This window comes from Poecilia mexicana, unplaced genomic scaffold (genome assembly GCF_051168715.1).
Source record: "Poecilia mexicana isolate PSO_F unplaced genomic scaffold, ASM5116871v1 scaffold_15, whole genome shotgun sequence".
NCBI lineage: Eukaryota > Metazoa > Chordata > Actinopteri > Cyprinodontiformes > Poeciliidae > Poecilia > Poecilia mexicana.
Window position 1 is genome coordinate 9,596,751 of NW_028263384.1, and position 22,046 is coordinate 9,618,796.

Here is a 22,046-nt window from a genome sequence, read left to right on the forward strand (position 1 = left end):
TTTTATTGAGCTTTTCATTTGCGTTTGCTGTTGCAATGAATTTGCACAGATTTATGCTAATGGTTTAAAATACGTTTGGTAGCCGTTTTCCTGCTTTTCCTCTTTATTATGTTTTCATTTACATTTTTTTCTGATAGGTTTCATTTTTCTTTAAACCTGTGGTTGAAAATCATCACCATCAGAAACTCTTAGCTCAGCAGATTTAAAAGCCCAGCTGGATTAAATAATGAATTAAACATTTGTTTAGGATTTGTGGAGTTAGAATTTAAAACTAGTACCATTTAGTATGAGTAAGGCAAGAAATAATCCCAAAGACATATTCTTTGGGATTACAATGCTCTCTAATACAGTATATTAGAGAGCAGGTAACCTACTTTATTTCAGTCTCTTTTTCTGTGGATCCATTTGTGTGTGTGTGTGTGTGTGTGTGTGTGTGTGTGGGGGTGTGTGTGTGTGTGTGTGTGTGATGCAGTGTGCTTTGTGTTGATACACGGTGAGATACCTTTCATTAATCATCAAGTGAAAATGATACGTCGGCAATGCGATGGCTTTATGATTTTAGCAACATCTGTCAGAAATGCCCAACAGCGATATTTCCCACTTCCTGCAAAACAATCACCTAGACGTACACATGCATGCATACGCCAACAGACAAAATCCTGCTCTCCAGACGTACATGCCTAAAATAGTATAAGCTGCGCTTCCTGGGACTTTACACAGGCCCTGAAGAAGCGTTAGTCATGGAGAACTTGAACGCCAGATAACCCCTGTGAGAGCTACTTCGCTTGAACGCAGCTCATGTAATCGGGTAATTACGTGACAGAAGTAAGCGACATGTTTGGCTATACCGTGTCACACTAAGCAAATTTAAAATATTCCAAATTTCTCTCCTCTTCATTGTGGCAAATGTTCCACATTTCCAGACACAAGCTCACCTCTGTTCTCAGGCGACCTAACACCTCAGGATGTTTTGGTGCAAATTCCAGTTTGCATCATGCATAGAGCATCGTGCAGGTGGAGGCGTTATTTAAACTTTGTTTCTGAAGCAGCAACAATCAGGCGCCGAGGACTGACTTAAATCAAGGAAAATAAAATGAACATTTGACTAAGAGACATCGGGAAGTGAGTATCCTTGAGGTAATATGTTTCAGTGACCATCAGGAAGTTAACAAAATTGCTTTAAGATTCAGCATCTTAAAAGTTAAAGTGAATGTCATCAGAATGTGACTTGTTTTGCAGAGTTGATTTCTCTCCTGAAAGGACAGAGTAGCGTACCTCGAGGATTCAGCTAACCTATACTGTATTTGGTGCTGTGAGACAAATGTTGCCATATTTGAGCAAAGTAAAGACTTTTGCACGTGAAACAAAAACACCAAAAATATCAAAAGCAACACTCCTTCATAAACACAGCGTGCAAACCTTAAAGCACGGTGGCGGAGGGCTCATTGTCTGGGCCTGTGTTGCAGCCACACCAGTTGGAGTAGTCATGATATTCTCCACTTGTTTACCATGTTGTTTTGAATATTAAATGGACAATTTCACGTTATGCATCTTTCAGTTTTTGTAAGAAAAGATTTTTGTTAATAATTTGTAGAAAATTTAAAACATAAAGTTTTTTGTATACTTATCACATATAATAAAACATATAAATATATTCCTAAACTAATTGAAATGGTTGCTTGCATTCAAAAATAACTATCCTGGGCTCCTGAATGTGATGAAACGTTCAAACGTTGAATAACGATTTCTGAACCTACTTTTCTGCATTCCCCTCCACGCAGCCGGAGTCGCAAAACAAGGAAATAAATTCCTTATGTCGAAAGCAATGGAAAGACCTTAAATGAAACTTGATCCCCAGGTTTGAAATCATTTTTACAGTTAACCTTCCATCATTACTTCCTTCAGGCTCTTTGCGCTTGCAGTCGCTCTGGCTCCAGAGTTCTTCTATTTGCTTAGCTCTTGGTGACAAGATTCATGGTTTCTTAGTTAGCTGTCGGCCTTACGACTTCTGCCATCTTTGTCCGTCAACACCTCGACTTTTAGCAGTTACTTTTGCGCCCCCTTTTTCCCCCTCTTGAGTTTCTCCCTGTGTGTTTCTTTGTAAGAGGTGGCTTTATATGTACATGCTTCTTGTTAGGCAGCGCGCCACAGAAGAAGGACGTTGATGTTTTTCAGCTTCTCGGTGAAATGCCGAGAAAGTGAAAAGTTTATTTTGGTTTTCTGTCCTTCTCTCAGCATTTTTCACCTCTCATGCCTTTTTCTCTCTCTCTCACTCGCTCTCTGATTGACATGTGGTAACTCAGCAGAGTTTTAGCACTTGTGGTGCAGACAGAAGCACTTTGTTGAAGTGTATTGGTAAGCTGACTTGAGCTGGTTTTTGGGCCAATGCAAACATGACCTTCACACATAGGGATCCAATCCATTGGTTCTGGATTAGCATGAGGTTTTGGCTGTGGCAGGTGGAACCAACTAAGGCTTTGCAAATCTATCTCATCGATTTCAGAGTCACTTTTTCTGGCTTTTAATTCTAATGAAAAAAGCACCAACAGAGGTTGGTGCAAAAAACCTTGAAAATAAACAGGAAAGTTGCATAATATGTTCCTGCAGTGAAGCTGAAAAAGAGCCAATGTCTCTAATTCTGCCTCATATATATAATTTAATAATGGCAGATATGTTTTTATTATTATTATTACTTATTATGGACTACTAATTTAGCATAATTGTTTTTCAACTTTGAACATTTTCCACATTCTGCTGTGGTGCAACCACACATTTAATGGGTTTTGCTGGTATTTAGTGTAACAGTCCAACACAAAGTGGTGCCAAGTTGTGAAGTGTAAAAGGTCAGACGTCTTTCACGCTTTTTCTGAATTGAAAATCAGAAACGATATTCCTTCGATTTGCATTTACTGGTTGGTGGGACCTCCTTTTGCAGCAGTTACAACTAGAAGCATTCTTCTGCGATTCCTCTGTCAGCTTTGCACTAATAGAGACTGAAATTCGTGCACGTTTTTCTTTGCAAAACAGCTGAAGCTCAGTAAGGTTGGATGGGGAACAGATTGTAAATCGGGCCCATGCTTTATGTTCGGTGCTGTTTTCCTTTTGGAAGCCAAAACTCCACTCCAGCTTTTACGTCTGACACGTCTTCCTTCAGGATTGCCCTCTTCTTACCTCTTTTCATCAATTTGATCAGATTCCTGCTCCCTGATGAAGAAGGCATCCCCACAGCACAGCACTCTCACCACCATGTGAATTGTGAGGTGACAGATTTCATGTAAAATCCCAGTAGAATGCACTGAAGTTTCCAGTTACAAAATCCCAAAATGTGACAAAGTGGCTGTGAAAGGTTTTGCAAGGCACTGTAATAGAGTGTAACTTAACATTTGAAATGAATACAGAAGGACCGTTTCTGCTGATTGATATTTTAAAACTGGGGATATATATATATATATATATATATATATATATATATATATATATATATATATATATATATATATATATATATATATGTGTGTGTGTGTGTGTGTGTGTGCGTGTGTGTGTGTGTGTGTGTGTGTGTGTGTGTGTGTGCGCATAATCAGAGCGTGGTAAAACAAGATAGACGACTGTTCTGGTCATTTTTGTTTTTTTCCCATCTACGCAATTAACTCCCATCTGCATCTGAGCCAACTACGTACAAAGACGTAGCGAGATCTGTGTGCAGTTAGAATACCCGTCATTCATTCTCTCATGCAGCTCATTTGAGTAGGAATATGAGAACAGATTTACTGAAGGTTCACCCTCTCTGTGGTGCTCACACCTTCAGCTTTCTCGTGTGAAAACATTCTTTTCTGGTGTGAGATTACAGGTGATTTCCTCTCCATCCTGTCCTATTGTCTCTGACTCTCGTCTCTTTCTGCGCGCCCTCAGCAGGAAGTCATAAATCTTTCAGATCTACCTTTGTGGGAAGTCTTGTTCAGACAGTTCACTTTGCTATCTTCAAAATGCTTCTGGTGATGCATAGCTTTAAAAGTATGAAATTCATTTTCTTCTGTCTTGGATTGTGGTTTATATTAATAGAAGTGGCCCAACAGGGCATCTACAAAATTAACTGTTGCGCTAAGTACAGGGTAATGGTCATTTTGTGACATTAAGTATGAATAAATAACAATGAACAAATGTGCAAAAATGCAGTACTGCATACTCTTGTAGTAAGGTTATAATACAGTGGCTGTTACAGTTTTAATGATGCAGTCAATACTATGTATGTTTTTGCTGCTGTGCTAGTATAGGTACTTGTTGTGCGCCTTGTCATGCTGTTTTACTCGTCTGCTCTTTCATAAACCCGGTATTAGTTGGGTAATTCATTATCCATGACAGATATTAACCAAGTTTGTGAGGAGAACGTGTACGTTGTTATGAAACTACAAATGAATGCCTAGCTTTTAATAAATAAATGAATGAGTTAATTATGAAGCAGTCAAATAGTCTTGAAGCCAGGCATTACCCCGAGGAGTTACATGTGCTCTCATATTTATTGGTACCGCCGGCTGACTCACCCTCCCTCTTTGTCCCCGTCTTGTCCGTTGCTGACAGAGAAGGGTGTGTGCTTGTGTTGTTGTTATCTGTTTACAAGTCAGTGTTTGTTCATGGCTCGATCATGTTACGGGGAAGCTCACGCTGCCCTCCGGCACGTTTATACACACAACACACAAAACTCATGCCACGGTGACACACAGATACGACGGCCCAACAGGAGCTCACTTTAGAGCGTCAGCTAATCCTCAGGCAGCTGCTGAGGCATCAGACTCCAGCTGCAGCTCTTGAATACTGGGGATGTCCCACTGTTTGGTGCTTTAGTGCTGCCGCTTTATCTCATAGGATTCCTTTTGTTTGTTTGTTTCTTTTTTTATTTTGACTGCTTAATTCTTGATCATCCCCAACATAAAAATAGCTTTTTGTCCTTTGGGGCATTTCATACCAAATGTCCAAACCTCCGTTTGAAACACTCCGTTGCTGCATTGTCAACCAATTATGTAATTTCCTATTCTCTTTATGTCATTATAAATGTGGTTGTTTGACTATTTAATAAAAACGACCTTAACTGCAGTAAGTTGCTCGTTAGTTTTGCAATTTATCATGCATCAAAAATATTACAGTCCTTAATATTAGATTGGGGATAAAAAATAAATCTAAATCAGGAAATATGGAATAATTAGGAAATACTATACAATGGGTTACTTACCACCAAGAGGAAAAAGAGCCGCTGTGGTTAAGTAGAGCACCCTTCCTCTCCTCCTCTGCCTCTCGCTCCTGCAGACTAGCGGCAGCAGCAATTAGCAAACACCTGGTGGAACTGTGCGCCCGCAGAGCTCATCATGCAAACTACTTCTCAGTTTAACACTCTTAGGAACAGTTGTAAACGGCATAATGAGGAGCACTGTTGCAATGATGTCCTGAAGGCGGAGCGTCGGAGAGAATAGGAGCTTCTCAGAGAGTCAGAAATGTTAAAATGCAAAGACACATACAGCATTTTTTATAACGACCTCAAGGTAACAGAGTTACTTGACTGTGCTATAAAATGGCACTATGTGCTTAGAAAATACATAACACCAACACTTTAAATGAAATCTTCAATAGTTTGGTCCATGTACATCAAGTACTGCAGTACCACGACTCTTATTTTAAGCTCTTTGTTTGCAAACGTGTTGTTTCAGCACGACGTGTCAGCTGGAGCTCTGAAGGCAGCGCTGGACGGAGTGGTGGAGGAGTGTGTGAGCTTTGTGGGAGTGGACATCAACATCTGCTCCGAGACGCTAATGAGGTAGCTCACACACAGAGCATTCATGCAACGGTGCATCTTCTGGAAAGATGCAACGCACTGCACAAGGTGTTGTGATTATCAGTCACTTGATAACCGTAGCATGATCTTTGTGAAGCATCATGAAGACTGATGTGAACGTCTTTGAACGTTTGTCACAGGTAGGTTTTTTTGTGTGTGTGTGTGTGCGCGTGTGCATGTGTGTTTGTGTATGTGTGGATCATCTTGTTTGTGTGCGCCACATCTCAATCCTCTGACATACTTTCCCTTTGCAGTCACAACATCGCAAACTTTCACTCACGCCCATGAACAGACTCGGTCATTAATGCGCGCGCACACAAGCGGCGTGCCAGCTTTTCTGTTTAGACTAACGCTTCACACCCCGGCCCCACTTACAGGGCTGACTGGAGTCAGCTTAGGGGATTAGGAAAGTCTGCTCACACACAGAAAGAAAAGCATAAGCATACGCAATAAAAAAAAAGAAAAAAAGATACATGAAAACCGCTCGTAGAGCATTGCAGGATACACACTTGCAGCAGTTTTTGCTGTCATATACTCGTAAACCAGAATTGGAGGGAAAAAAGCAGCTGTTTTACAGTTAACAGCCAAGGAAGCTGGCATGGGCCTCGCTGCAGCCATCAGGTCATCTGTTTACCTGTCTGCTCTGCTAGTGAACTTTTTCCATTTCTGCCATCAGAAAAGCAACACACACTAACACACAGACGTGTGGATGACTGAGGTGTTATGTGGAGTGTTGACGCAGCTCTGTGTTTTAGAGTAAGTGACTCGCTTTGGGCATTAGCAGCGTCAACCTAACTGAGTTTCAAATTGCTTCGCTCCTTTTCTCAGCCATAGTGGCTCACATACACTCAGTATCATGCAGTGTGTGTTTCTGGTGTTGTGGGTCTTGTTTAAAAGGCCAGGTCACAGACATGTCTTCCATAATGTTTACAACTCTTTGTTAGGAAAACGTAGACATTGTTTTTTGGTTTTTAGGCTTAACTTAACATGCTCCGTTGCACAACAGATTACAGAATTAAAAAAGGATGAATGCAGAGTTTTCAAGAAGCTAATTAGACGGGTGCTGTGAGACATTTCTCTGTTAAGTTTGTCTCCTTCCGTAGGCATGTAGCGGGGCTGAACGCAGGCAGAGCTCGGAGCATCGCAGAGTGGAGAGAGAAGAACGGTCCGTTCATCAACAGGGAGCAGCTCAAACTGGTCAAAGGGATGGGACCAAAGAGCTACCAACAGTGTGCCGGCTTCATCAGGATCAACCCTCAAACGCTAAACAGGTTAACACAGATTTCTATGCAGAAAATCTGTGTTAACAGATTTTTTTTCTCTGGGGAAAAAAAAGCTTCTTTTTTTTCCCCCCCAGAGATTTTTTTTGTTTAAAGTTATTGGAAAGATTTTGTAAAATTCAAAGCGTTCATGAAAATTAGATAAGAAAATATGGACCAATATTGATATCTGACGTTGATATCGCTATTATGACTAATATATGTTAAGAAATGACTCATTTCAGCTAACGTGTCATGCAGTCCTAATAAAAACTGCACTGATATTCAACTAAGGACCAATTTGTTCATAGTGTACATTCAAGAACCAGCAGTTGAACCTAAGTGCTGTTCAACTCATAAGACAAAAAGATGACATCAAACGAACAAGAAAAAAAAAATCTTTTTAGACAAGTTCAAAAGCTAAAATGTTTAATATGCAGATGGAGTTTAAACAGTTTAGGAACAGCTGCCCCATAAGCTGCTTGTGTCAGGTGAAAATCGAGCATCTGCGTTTTGTAAAAACTGCATCTGATTAGTCTGAGACCCTACAGGCCACTTCAACCGTCCAGGTAGGAAAGAAGGAAGACATGGGTGAGCTTTGCAATCATTCTTTACTGAAGAAAGTTAGCTTTCACAGCATCTATCTATTAGCCTTTAAGCTTTTTGCCAGAACAACTTGCAGATTGTGATTATCCTCATTTAGTTTCTGTAGAGATTTATTTTCACTCACCCCAGAACATCTCCTAAACGCTGAAAACGGTTTATCAAAGAAGTCCTGGCATCACGCTTTGATGGGATGTAAACCTGAGCATCACTGGATGCATTACAGTGACATGCTTGGACGTAATGCCCAAGCACTCAAATAACCTTTATTTGACATAACTCTGCTATAAATAGCAGTTATAGCAAGAAAATGCCTAAAAATAATAATGGGTATGTTGCTAAGCTATATCTAGACACAACATTAATTCATCCCCTGATCTTAGGAGTTGTTTTGCGTTTCCTTATTGTTAGATATTTTTATATTAATGTGTAACAGATCAACGAAATGGTCAAAATCAAGAACTGGAATTAAAATTTGTGAAAACGGAGCCCATGTCTATTGAAAAAAAAAAGAAAAGTCTACAGTATATTCTTACAATAAAAGTGGCCGAAGCTGCAGCATTATGTTACAAACTAAGCATTCTGAGGTTTAGTGGTTTCTGCTCAAATAATTACTTGAGTTCATATGAAAATATAAAGCAAACCACTTGGTGTCGGACACAGCCAAGGCAGATCTGAGATCTGTGCAAAACATCAGCAGATTTAACATCTGAAAGCTGCTGACTGAGAATTTTATTGAAGCAATATTCAGACGTCCAGATCCACGGCTTCGCCGAACCAAAGTTTCTTGATTTTAAAGGCGCGCAGCACATTTGAAATGCATGTGTTTTTGTCAAACAGTGCCAAGCCGTTGCCGCCGTGCGCACCGGAGAACCCGGCACCTAAGAAGAGCAAAGGGAAGGCGGGTTGCAGCGTACCAACCTCATTAAACCCGCTGGACCAAACCTGCATTCACCCCGAGTCCTACCATGTAGCGCAGAGGTACGGCCCGCCCAAACACACACCACCACCACCGCACACGCACACTTGTACAGCAGCAAACCCCACTGGCCGGGCATGTTCAGACAAAGATGGAGCTGATTTTAACGCCGTCTCATATGGTGCTGGTTATAGCGGTGGAGGACTCTGATTTGATTTACGCAGACATGGGATACAAGAAAGGAGGCGTTGGCTTTCCGCATGTGCACGGCGGCGTGTGTCCTTGTGTGAGAAGTGATTGTTAGAGCTGCTGATGCTGTTATCAAAAGCACATTGAACATCTGCCGCAGAAAGCCGCGCGCGCACATGTGTGAGCGCGCGTCCGCGTGTGTGGTGTTTAAGCCCTTTCTCCTGCAGCTGTAGTCACTCAACTGTGTTTAGTCTACATACGTTCTGACACTAGTGGCTTTAAGAATTACTCCACTCATGTTGATGCGCCTTTAATCGCCCCGGTACGTGTGTGGGTTGGTGTGTGTCTCTCTGCACACACATGGAGATATTTTGCTTTATGAAGTATTTTCCTTGTCGATCCTGTTTTAGCCAAGGTGCTGTGCTCCTTTTTGTTATTTACCACATAAATGTTCCAGTTTTATGCTAATTTTCTCTACTCTATTTTCACACTTCTGTCTCCTGCCCAAAGCTAAAACTTTAAAAATTAAGTTTCGTTCTTTCATGCTTTTCTGCCTGACAGATATCTCCCTCTCTTGAACTCTGAATATTTTGTTTTCTTTCTTTCCCAGTGGTGTTTATTATCTTGGCTCCGTAAGGTGCCCGTCTCCTGCTGAATTAAAATGAAAACTTTTACCTAGAGAAGTTGGGAGCGCAAAGAGAAATCACACTGTTTCTGCAAATGTTTAAAAAAGGGGAAAAAAAAAGCAAATAACATAAAGACGCAAACGAGGGTTTGCTTGGGCGTTTATATGTTCCGAGATCTTCACATTTCAGAGAGAAAAAGAGAAGAAAAAGTGACTTTGCTTTTAAGGAACTTATATTTGCGTAACATTCATCACTCTGAATCCAAATGACTGTGCCACGACTATAAAATTTAGGCGACAAATCCAAAGCTCCTAAAAATGCTTTCATCAGCTTTATGTGTACAAAGTGTATAAAGCTGAAACGTATCAGCTCCTTTGCTACGATATTTAGATTGTTTCCTCTCTAGATAAAAATCCTTCTGTTTATTGTCACAATACTGAAAACCAAGCCTTGAAAATTCAATTGCAGTTGTAATTTATAGGTGTGCACCGACTGCAGTTTTCTGGTTGACCACCAATTACCGATCTATTAAAACTCCTGACCTGCCGATTCCGATTTTGGCCGGTACCAATTTTTTGTTTTAATCTAAAATGTTGCTAAACGTAGCAAGAAAGTTGATGAGTTGCCAACAGTGAAATGACTATTGTTAACTGCGGACTGATCTGGTGGGCCGGTCTGCTGGTCATAGCTCTCTCACAGCAGAGCAGAAAAAGACAACATTTGATTTAAATGCCTTTGCTGAGGTAGATAAACTCGGTAGTTAAGGTTGGCTTCACATATAAAAATCGGCCGATCAACGATTTCCCAAAATTAGGGAAATCGGCACCAATAAATCGGCTGGCCGATAAATCGGTGCACCCCTAATAATTAATAATAACAACAACAAAAAATAACATTTGGGCAATGGAATTTACATTTTAAAACTTTTGAAAATTGCACCAAAGAATTGCTAACTGTGCGTGCCGTAAATACTTATAGACCTGGTGCCACACAAAGCAGAAAGAATGACGTTGATTTAATGGAGTTAAACACTATTATGGACCAGCAAACACTGACAGAAATGCTGAGCATCTTCAAGACTTTGTGAAATGTGAATCTGTTTCTATGCTTATTAGTTTTGGGGGGTTTTTCCACTTAATTATTCATCACTAGTTAGCGCCGTATCGATTGGGCCTAAGTCCATTCCTCAAGAGCTATCGTCCTGCAAATCACATGTGTGTTGGAGAAGGGATGCATCTAAAAGTTGCATCTGGACAAGTGGACTTTTATATTGGAGTTTCCCTACTGTGTTATAATAAAGGATATTTCTGTTCTGGTCTAACTTTTTCGATACTTATTTCCACCACAGTGGCATTTGATGTACTTTTTAGTCGCACAAATTCAATCTTGACTGGAACAAATTAGGTTGTGACTTGTGAACGAGCAAATTCTGGTCATCTCAAACTTATATTCAGTTCAATTCCTTGATCCCATAGAGAATGCTAGTATAATTACACTAGTTTATGGTAGTTATGCTGATCCAGTTTGACGTCCCAGTGAGTGAACACTCATTCAATATCTGCTCCTGAAGCCTCTAGTCTCTCTTAGATCAGGGTCTAAGCTGGATCTCGGGTTCCACGCTGGGATCACAGTTTACTGTACGATAATCCTCTCAGCATTTGAAAGTGTAGCAGATTTTGAAGTAGAGCTGAAGTCGAAGTACCAGATAACGAAAGAAAAAACAATTTTGCATCTTAGAATTGGAAGCTAACTTGACAGTAAAGCCCAACCATGTAAATAAATGTTTTGCACTGAAATATTCAGAAAATTCAACAACTCTTAAGAGTAAAATGTTTGACTTTTAAGTCTAGTAAAGCAATGAAGTATTAACTGGAAAGTATGTGGGAATCCTGGCAGCTGATAATTGTGATGCAACCGTATATCTGTAAGATCTGCTGCTCTTCTATTCACCTTACAGCCGGTGAAATCTGCAGGTCTGGGAGGGAGCGTTGTGAAGGAACGCTGTGAGCGTGTATGTAAGCATTCATGTGTGTTGTGTCTTTATGGTTTATACGGAATATCATGTTCATCACATTAGGGGAACTAAATCCTCCATTACTGCTCGCAGCCCACACATCAGCCGCCTTTCTGAAACCATATACCCACACATGCAAAAAGCAGAAACACAAACGCGCAGACACATTTTGTCCACCTTTCCCTTCTAAATTACGTTTTGCTTGTGCGAGAAGTGAGACCTCACTCTTTGGATTGTTAATTTTTATCTTCAGAAGAGAAGGGAGTTTAACGTTTTCTTTTTATTCTTTTTTTTTCTTTTTTTTAATACATCTGTTAACAGGCTGTCGCAAAATTTTTGAGTCAGATCCAGCGTTGCAGTAATAGTAGTAGTAATCTGGCACCAGTCTGCTGAATATTTCCCCTGATAAGTAACAGTCGGGGCCCGATATTTCCCCAACACAAGGCAGAGCGGGTCCTCGCTCTGCGCCTGGATAAAATCTACCATCACTGCCCACCCAGCTCCAGCCCCCTGTTTACACACACACACACACACCACCTACATGCACTGTGGTGGTAATAATTATTAAGGCTAATAGCTGTGCAACCCTCTGGATTTCCAGTCTCCCTTAAATACTAACATACATCGCTGAAAAATGAGACGACCAATGGGAACGCACACTTATTGGCAGCGGCCACTATCACTCATCTGGGCCTTTTTTTCCTCTTAGATTTTACTTGAAAACTGATTTTCAGCTCTCTGTATCTATTTGGGTGTTTATCACCTTTTAGATTAGCAGTTGAGAAAAGCTTGCTAATATGACAGCAAGGGGATGAAAATAGTTTAACACAAACAATTAATCTTTTACAGTGTGTCAGCCGTGAACTTTTAAAAGCATTTTTATCGTGAACTGCCAACTAAAAGTTCATTTATGTGTAACATCTCAATACAGAGACTGCTGTTCTGGTTTGTCCATTGGCTTTGAATTCTTTTGCAAGATATTATATGTATCACATTACTAGTAAACCTTTAGATTGTGGTGAAAAATATTGTCTCCTTCGAGTATGAATTTAGTTAACACATTTCTCCCTTAGTTTTTTGGAGGAAAACTGTATTTAAAAAACTCCACCACATACAGAGGCAACAGTCCTCAATGCAGTTGTCCTCGGTTCAGTTCCCATCCCTGAACCATTTGCTGAATGTCTTCCTCTACTTGTATTTTCTTCCTGTCCGTCTACCATTGAATAAAGGCCCATAGAACCTAAAAAAAACCTCTAAAATAATAAACCCCGTCTGCACAACTAGAACTCCAACCAAACGTATTTTTATTTTCCGCAAATGAAAACAAGCTGAAGTTGTTGGAAAGAGGAGAAATCCAATTAGAGAAAATTTTAGTCATGTTGAAAGGCGGGGCAAATTGGAAAAGTAAACAATGGGACCTAATTTTCTTAAAGGCCAGGAAGTGAATGATTCTTTGTCCTCGCCACGATGTGGAGGTCGCATTTTTCCAGCGGAGATTCTGCTCATGGTCGGCAGCGAGACAAGGGTCGTCCAAACGGTTCGCCTGAATCACCAGCAGCAGTACCAGTCAGGACACAAAGAATTATATATATGTTTTTTAATGAAATATGCATAATTGTGTTTGGATTTTGAAGAAGAATGATTATTTTTCACTTCTTCTGCAAATTAAACACCCAATATTTTGAAGAAACAAACAAAATAGGCAAATCTTTGGAGAAAGTGAATCTGTTCATCATTCTAGATCCAAAACATGAGATGGGTTTTTCATATTAAATTTATACAATGTCCTAAATTCTGGGGGTCAATTTTTCTTCTTTTTTTCCCTATTATAATTTTCTCCAAAGCAAAGGTGAGATATTGGACTCCATGTTTCTTTTAAAGGTTGAATAAGCTGGACGCTTTTGGACCAATTCAAGAAAACACCAAGACCTGGTTGAAAGGAATGAGTTCACATATGGGAATGTTTCACATTTGATGACACAATGAAGAAATCTTGCAAGTTAGATTGTTGCTTTGCTTAGATTACGACTCACATTTTTTACTTCATAAGGAATGCTGTGTGTAATTTGTGCACATCCAAATCCTATTGCGAAAAGTACAGTTGTGTAAGATAACTGACATGACTCTGACGGGCATGATTGAACTATAATTTTCGGTAATCTTATTTTTTTTTTTTTTAAATGACTAAAAACTGAATAGCATTTCATGAAGAATAGAGCCTGACTAAAATAAATAACCATGCGCCGTTAAATTTAACACCGATCTTGTGTTTCTTGAGATAAATCGACTCAGACGTGCAAAATGTGCCCTGCTGAGCTTGAAACATTCAGTTTCCTGTCCTTCCCTGACTCCATCTCCGTCTCCCACTCGCTAAGCCATCAAGATGAAACCATTTCTCTTCCTGTCGGGGAGAAAGATGAGAAGCTTAGACAGAAAAACGAGCGTTCACCTCGGTGTTAGACACAGCTCGGTCCTGAGGTCTTCGTTTTTTTGGCAGGGTTTTTTTTTTTTTTCTTCACCGCCAAGCCATTTCTGGCACATATTCTGCTAACTATTTTTTAGTCACGTGGCTTACCAATGTTGACAGATGGATTCAGCTCGAATCCCCTCCACCAGTCACTGAAACTCAGCGGCGGAGCCTTCTCGGCTCACAAGTGACTCATAGAAACCTTTATGCACAGCACAGTCACTGTCCCCTCTCCTGCCAATTGAGCATTTCTGAGGAGCATTGTACATGAATCAACTTTGTGTGCACGTATATATGTGTGCGTCCACCTGTTCCGTCCATCACGGGGCGGACAGCTGCGGAGTCTTTTTGGCGTCAGTCTACCAGTACGCGACATCTATCACTGGTCCGCAAATGAACACACGCATTCACGTCCATCACCAGCTGTGCCCAGTGTCCGCTGTAAATAATATACGCAGTGTGCCCGCAATCCTCCCACAGCCACACTTATCTCATTCTTCCATTACTTCTTTGTGCTACTTTGGATATAGGGACACTTTGTCACTCTGTCTGTTTAACTTGCAGAGCAGCTAATTAGTTTGGATTTGGATTTCAAGCTCTGACTTGGAGCGACCGTCTAGACATTATGGTGTGAGACATCACGGTTGGATAAAGTTATACAAGCGCACGGGCTGGCAGGCTCGATGTCCAATCCCAGCACAGCGGAGGCAGTGTCCGGAGGCTAGGTGTCAGGGCGTTTACAGCCCGTTGTGGATGCACCTGATTTACCAAGGCATAAATAAAATGTGTTTTTGGAAATGGAAAGGCGCCTCAGCAGCTGATGATTACCAAGACTCTCCCTCTTTAACTGGATTTCCCTTCTATTTCTGTTGATTCAAGTCATTTTATTTAACTTCCCTTCCTGTTTTTTTTTTTTTTTTTTTTTTTTTTTAGGAGAGGAAATATTTGAGTGTACAGGAAGCGTTGGGCTTGTTACAGTCACCTCACTGAGGCTCATAAGGCTTCTAGCTTTTTCTTCTTTTTTTTTTTTTGCATAAAATGAAATTCTCGAAATGTTTAAAGTCTTTCACTTCAGGGATGGATACGTGATTTTAGAAAGTTCATCTTCTATCACCAGGTGTTTCTGGCGTTTGTAAATCCTTCCTCCTTCAGCACTTCAGGAGGGTAATGTCTTCATTTTGGCTGCACCATCTGAACCATTTCTTTGGCTTCATGGTGTCCAAGTTCAGTACTTTTGCTAAATGAATTTCTGAACCAACATCTCCTACAAAGGAGTTTGCTGTAGAAATCTTAGTGATAGTTCTGCTGCAGCTTTACAAAGCTAAGCCTAACCTCCTCTCCTGTTTTAAGAGTAGAGACTTTCTCCTGAACAATCTGCATTTCATCACCACTTATTGAACATTTAACACGTCCAACAGCTAGAGATGCACCAAGAAATCAACTGGTAATTGAAATCTTACAAATCGTTTAGCTTTGACCCATTGCAGGCCAGTTGGAGACTCAAAAAAACCTGATCAGTGAACACATTATATCTGAGCTACAGGTGGTACTGACAGCAATGCTCATCCGTGTAAGAAGCTGTTATTGTAGGAAAAAGTCAAACTGACTTTTTGTGACTTTAATTTCAGTGTTAATATTTTTTTGAGCTACAAACCTTAGAATTAATAGAGAAATGTTTGTTCATTGCAATGTGTTGTGCATGGTTGCTTGTCTTATGTATGTCAGTGTTGCTCTGTGATGGGTAGATAAGGAATAATAAAGACAATTGAGCTTTTTTTTTTTTGTGTTCAATTAAACTTTTTTTTTCGTCCTTTTAGAGCCAAAACTGAATCACAAATCCAATTAATTAAGCCCTAATCACATTGTGTTTTTCCTTATGTCCTTTCTCTCCAGGTTTCTGTCTCTTGTGGGTGGGAGTGTGGACCAAATAGGCAGTGCAGGCTTGAAACGCTGCGTGGAGAGCAAGGTTAACACGAGTTGTATCGAGGAGCTGGCCAAGAAAGTGGACACCACCCCTGAGACTCTCAAACTCATCATAGACGGCCTGACGCAGCCCCCAGGCTTTGACATACGACAAAGTAAGTGTTTTTCTGCTCACAGTAACACAACTCACTCAGCTTGTTTAGCAACACGGAGACAGGCGATAAAAACCAAACCAAATACATATTTTTTTATTTTTGTCGACAATCTGCATTAACGACATAGTCAAAATTGTTTTTAAAAATAAGATCTGAATAAATAATGTTTGTTTGAACTTCGTGTTAGTCCACTTCACACAATAAATGTTTTTTTATTATTATTATTATTATTATTTGCAACTGTCACAAACTGAGCAGGACTTTCTCCCAGCAGTTCAAAATCACAGAAACCTCCGTGTTGGATCGTACAAAAGTTGATTGTCACTTTTCTGCAATCTAGCCGTCAGAGTAACTTCTGCTAGTCTCTCATCTTTCTGTCGTAATGTCTTTTACAGCTCCCCACCAGCTAACAGAAAATCAAAAGCCGTATTTGTCCTCCTTTGTGAATGTTTTGCTAGTTATAACACACACTGACTGACTTTTCTAGCCTGGACTATAATAGCCTTGTCTTGGCAGCGTAACTTGATAGGTTCTGACAGTGCTGCGGCTTCCTCTCTGCAACCCGACAGTCCAGTCGGTGTCTTTCTGACAGCGTGTGATGGGTCCAGCAGACTCTGCTGCTGGACGGAGTGCGCGGCGAGCGCAAACGCAGCAAAAGCTGTTTTTCTGCTTAGCTTCAGGCTCTTGAGTTCAGGCACACATAAACAACCTCTGATTTAGTCCTGCTGTTACTCAATAAAAACAAAAAAAAAATGGATCTGAATATTATTTTACGCTCAGATTGTGAGAAATAAATAGGAGGTGAGTTGTTTCAAAGGCATTTATTGCAACACGCAATAAAAACGCAAATACTTTCATGTTTTTTAGCTTTGGATTTGGGATTTGGATTTGTCCGGCCACTTAGCATCGGCCAACTCTCCCAAAAAAAAAAAAAAAAAAAAATTAAGGAGCACAACTCAGAGGTTCACTCTGGGGTTGGCCCTATTCGGTTGCAGTACACTTTGCTTGGCCTCCTAGCCAGAGCTCAGCTGAATAAACAGATGGGCTGAAGCTACTGCATAAAATCAGGGGTTTGAGGGAGAATAATTGTACTGGCTATTTCCTGGACCGCAAGCCCTCGTTGTTTGTGTTAATGATACCGAAAGGAAAACAGATCCTGTGCACTGGCCCGGTGGAAAGTACGGATGGACAGAATGCTGAGAAATGTGGAAGTGTTGCATGTAGACACAGGTGTTGGGTTACCCCTGGTATTGTGTGGTATCTATTATTTTTCTTCATTCCCTCCCCCCCATCCCTCCGCACACAGTGTGACTAGCTGCGACACTCATCGCGGCTACAAGTGTGCCAGCTTTTCTGCATCCTCTCCTTTGACTTCCTTTTTTTTTGGCAGATTTTGGGCAGGCGGACTTTAAGCGGGGCGTCGTGTCGATGAGCGATCTGCGGGTCGGTGCCGTGCTCACAGGCCGAGTGGACAACACGACTCTGTTCGGAGCTTTCGTCGACATCGGCGTCGGCCGCTCCGGCCTCATCCATAAGAGCCACATCACCCTAGACAAGCTGCCCGCCAGCCAGCGCCGCCGCAGCCTGGCGCTGGGCCCCGGGGAGCGGGTGGAGGTCCGGGTCCTCAATGTCGACGCTCAGAGGGGACGCATCGGGCTGGACCTGATTAGGGTCCTCCAGTAGATTCAGCGGTTCCTTTCAAGAGTACTCCACACTCGGACTGTGCCTGTCACTTGAAGTTACCCACAAACCAGTGTGAGAGACAAACTATCTCCAGATGTTTACAGAAACGTTGGACACAAAGTGGTTTGCTGCTTCTGAGTAGAGCTAATATGTATTATTTATGGGAACGGTTCGAGATGTTTTACAATCGTTAGATATTTCAGAGCCTGTCGGTGGCGGCCGTGATGCTCAGTGGTTGATAATTCAGCACAAGTTTAGCTAAATAACCTGGTTTATTTAGCTAAACTTGTGCTGAGTCAGATGACAGATGAAATTTATAATTAGCACATTAGCTGTGATGCTAATAGTGTCATACTTGAACTAAATTGGTATACGTTTACTAAATATGATGATGGTTGAGTGTTAGTATTCACAAACTCACACGGAGCAAAAAAAAATGTTGTCTTGCCTCCTTTGTTTTGTTTAGATGTGTACAACTCTTAGTAATTAGCCAGTAAATATTTCTCTTCCTCGCCATTCAGTGCTGATTAGATATTAAAATGGAGTTGAGTTGAAGTCATCATTGCCATTGACATCACATTGTTTTGGGGCTTTTTCTGGTGTGTTTTGAAATATGGATTCAGCTTCAGCTTCACTGAGATTTAAAAACAAAAATCAGGTGAACCAGTTTGAACCGATCCAAGATTTTCTCTCCCCAAACATGGTGAAAAAAAAAAAAAAGAACTAGACATGAAAGTTTAAATATCTCCTGCATTAGCGAGTTGTTCCATGACCACAGCTTTTGGCTTAATTACGGCTGAATATTTGAACGCTGCTCTTGTTAGATGTTTTTGTTTTTTTTAATTAGCCGGTTCCATAGCTTTTAAACAAGTTCGGATAATTTGGAAGATCAACAGGTTAATAGGGTTGAGTTGGTTTGAAACAACAAAACTTGAGTTGAACGGGAAAAAATGTATGTGATCCAGCAAAAAAAAAAAAAAAACCAGCTTTTTAGTCCAAGTTTTGATTACAGAAAAAGAGAAAATATGTAAAGATAAAATAGGTGGGGGCATGTGGCTTTGATTGAGCGGGCGGAGGGAGGAGGACGCATCACAGAAGACGATGCTGCTTCTGACTCTCTGACTGTAGCGAAGCCTGAAGGCTTTTTAGGCAACATCCCAGACACAATTATCCTCTGATACACAAACGCCCTAATCAGCTGCTTCGAAATTAATCCCAGACTCCCCATCCACATGATCTAATTTCTTTGTTTTTATGAAACCAGAATAATAAAAAAAAAAAAGAAAGAAAACAGAAAATATGACTCTGGGTAAGCCTTAGGTATTCTTTGCCAAACATTACAGCGAATGCGCAGTACCTCACTGTTTATGCTCATCATCTTCCTTTGGGCAAACAAATGGAATATATTTGAGATGCACAAACACAAAGAAATATACGATCGCTTCTACCGCCGTTGACAGTTTTAAGTAAAAGAAAACCTGAGAAGATTTGTGTGTCATCTCAGTCGTGAACTGCTTTTAAAAACTTTTTGTTTTGGTTTTTTTTTTCTCTCAGATTTAATAATACCACTCCTTGGCTTTCTGTTATCTTTTTTCCAGACATCGTAGCTTAAGAGCTCCCAGGGTTGTTGTTTTGGGGGAAACGTGGGTGTGTGTCCACGTCCACACAGCTTCCCTCAGCACCATTCCTGCTTCCTCCCTCTACCAAACGTGAGCCCACAGACGTGACAGGCAATCTGGTAGCCAGCTACCGCTGCCCCTCGGCGTTTTTGTCAAACACTTTTCCAGTAATGAGCCGGTGATAAGAAGCAGACTGACTGCAGGAGGAGTTTTGTGTCCGTCTGTTATCCGCTGCTCCCTTTCGGCTCACGGCCGTTGCAGCGTGAGCTCAGGTGTGCTCTGAAGTTTTAGATAAAAATTTTTTTAAACAAACTGATGGGTAAGCAAAAAATATTCAATAAACCCTGCCTCTCGGCTTCTCATGATGCACACTGGCTCTTTAGAGTTTTCCGAATGTTTACGTTGTTGAAATGAGACAAACATCCCGAGCTCCAATTCAGGGCTCCCAGCTGACTTTTCTGTTAAGTCCCAGCGTCAGAATCGTGGAATAGAAACCATTTCACCTTTTTACACAAAGAGAAAACTTCCCACGGCTGGCAACGGCATCCTGCTACGCAAACAGTCAGTGGAGAAAATGGCTTACGCTGTTGATCCTGCATTTCCCAGACCAGTTCTTAAAGCAACACAAAGTAAATATCTAAAACTTTTTTTTTTTTTTTTAAGAAATTCTCAAAATATTTGGATTAAAAAAAAAATCAGGAAATTAAATTAAAACATAGAGTATATGAATTTAGCGTAAGAAAAGTTGGTGTTAGTCCTCTATCTACAAAATATAACAGAAGCAAATGACACATTTGCCAGAATTAGAAACATTTTTAGACTTTCAGAGTAAAAGTCTAAAGTTAAATGACATCAATTCATCACCAAAGTGTATTTTTTAACCTGTAGACAGGATCAATTAACAAATACAATGAAAGGCAGAGGCCCATTTCTCTGAGCCAGTCTTCAAATATGTTCAACCAAACATGATATTCAAGAAATGCAGAAATGTGCTGATTGTCATGAATCAGGAAGTTGCACCTAAAAGATAAATGCTCCTCTAATTTAGCCATTTTGTATAGTCAGTGTAACAAACAGATAGAATATTATAAATAAAACTGCATGAAGACCTCAGTTTATCTCACCATGCCCCTAAACAAATCTTAGTAAAACCTCTAGTAGGTTTTATTTCTTCAACAAAGAGCTTCATTTCAGGGTCATTTCACGCCGCTGCAAATCAAATTCAAGGTTATCTAATACATACTGAATTTGAGAGGTCTGATTTTTTTTTTTCCTACCCCAAATGCAAAACCAAATTTTGTGATGGACTTTTTCTATTCTTCTTATGAAAATCTCTATTTATACCCTAGATGCTCAATAAAAAGAAGTAGAGGATGACATAATATGAGAAAAACTGGCGCTGCTCTTACAGTTGTGAACGCACATACTGTAAGTGGTACAACCTACAAGAGAGATTTAATGAGAAAACCAAAACCAACATGCCCTGCCTCATTTGTTAAACTTGACAGAAAACTTCAGACAAATTTAAAATAAAAAATAATAATAATAATAAAAAAAACCTGGCCGTACTACTTATTTTCCAGTGTTAGGTGACCCGGTGAGGAATTCCAGACAGCCAGCGGGGTGAGAAAGATTTTGGCTTTTGACATTGCGAGTGAAAAACAGGAGTGAAGCAGACAGAGGTGTGCGGGAGAGATGGATGAATGGAGTTTGGGGAAAGAGGGATGGAATGAGACAGGAAATGAAAGGCTTTCTCCGGTTTCACTCCCTGTGACCTCATCAGTGTGATCATGGGTTTTATGAGCTCTCCCTCTCGACGCCCACACACCACCTCACACGTGCCAGGACATACACACACACAAAGTCAAAGTCACACAGGTTTCGGGCCCCGTATTTTATTCCCTGGCATTGAGAAACACACGGTACATGTGTTTTTGTCTCTGTCTGTTCACTTTCTCGCCCTCTTCCTGTCAACCTCTCACGTTTTTTTATCACAGGCCGACATCCCCAAGAAGCCGATACAAAAGGAAGGAGAAGAAAACCTTATTGGTTTTTTTTGTTGTTGTTTTTTTTTTTCAATTATAGGATGTCTGACCCTGTTTAGAAAAGTTTCAGTTTTTTCATTATCAACCACAAAAAACATTTTTTTTAATGGTTTTATACCAGGCAGTTTAGAGCATGCTGTAAATATGGCCCTATGGGGACCGCATGATGTTTGTTTACATTGGAATGCACTGGTAAAAGGGATCAATTAAAAATAATTATGAAGTCTTTGATCACAAAAAGAAATCTCTGGTGATCACCTAGACCTTGTTTCATCTCACCGAAATGACCATAAACTACAACGATCTGGATTTCTGGCTGCTCGGTCAGCTTAGTCTTCCCAGTTGTATGGCTGACACCCCACGCTCATGTGTCCACAGCACATCATTAGCATTCACGTAGGCGCTCTGGATCTACAGTGTGTGTCCAGCAAATATTCACACTTTCCTCGATGCTACAGCCTTACTACAGTTTGGAAACCTAAAGCATAACCCTATAACAGCACTTCTTCTTCTGGGGCCCGGGCTTTGGGCCCCATAAGGAGCAGTGGGTCCTCATAATGTAGATATTTGTTGGAAAAAAATGGGCCTTACATGGTGAGAAATGCTCACACAAACAGGTGTTCGCTCAGGGGTGGATTCAGTCGTTTGCAGAGCTACTTGCCTCTAAATCATATTAATCAGTACCATGTGCTTTTCTGTGATGTTGTTAAATGTGCACAT

The 22,046-nt window shown here is 40.6% G+C and overlaps 1 protein-coding gene across 1 annotated transcript in view; it reads left to right on the top strand.

Annotated features, from left to right (window-relative positions):
* Positions 1–21,570, top strand: part of srbd1 (S1 RNA binding domain 1) — a 52,526-nt gene extending 30,956 nt beyond the window's left edge. Inside the window, exons 17-21 of the mRNA XM_015006995.2 lie at positions 5,700–5,806; positions 6,928–7,095; positions 8,527–8,667; positions 15,795–15,979; positions 17,370–21,570. Coding sequence (XP_014862481.2) covers positions 5,700–5,806; positions 6,928–7,095; positions 8,527–8,667; positions 15,795–15,979; positions 17,370–17,662 — 894 coding nt within the window. The 3' untranslated portion in view covers positions 17,663–21,570. The remainder of the gene's footprint in view (positions 1–5,699; positions 5,807–6,927; positions 7,096–8,526; positions 8,668–15,794; positions 15,980–17,369) is intronic.
* Positions 21,571–22,046: the final 476 nt, after the last annotated feature.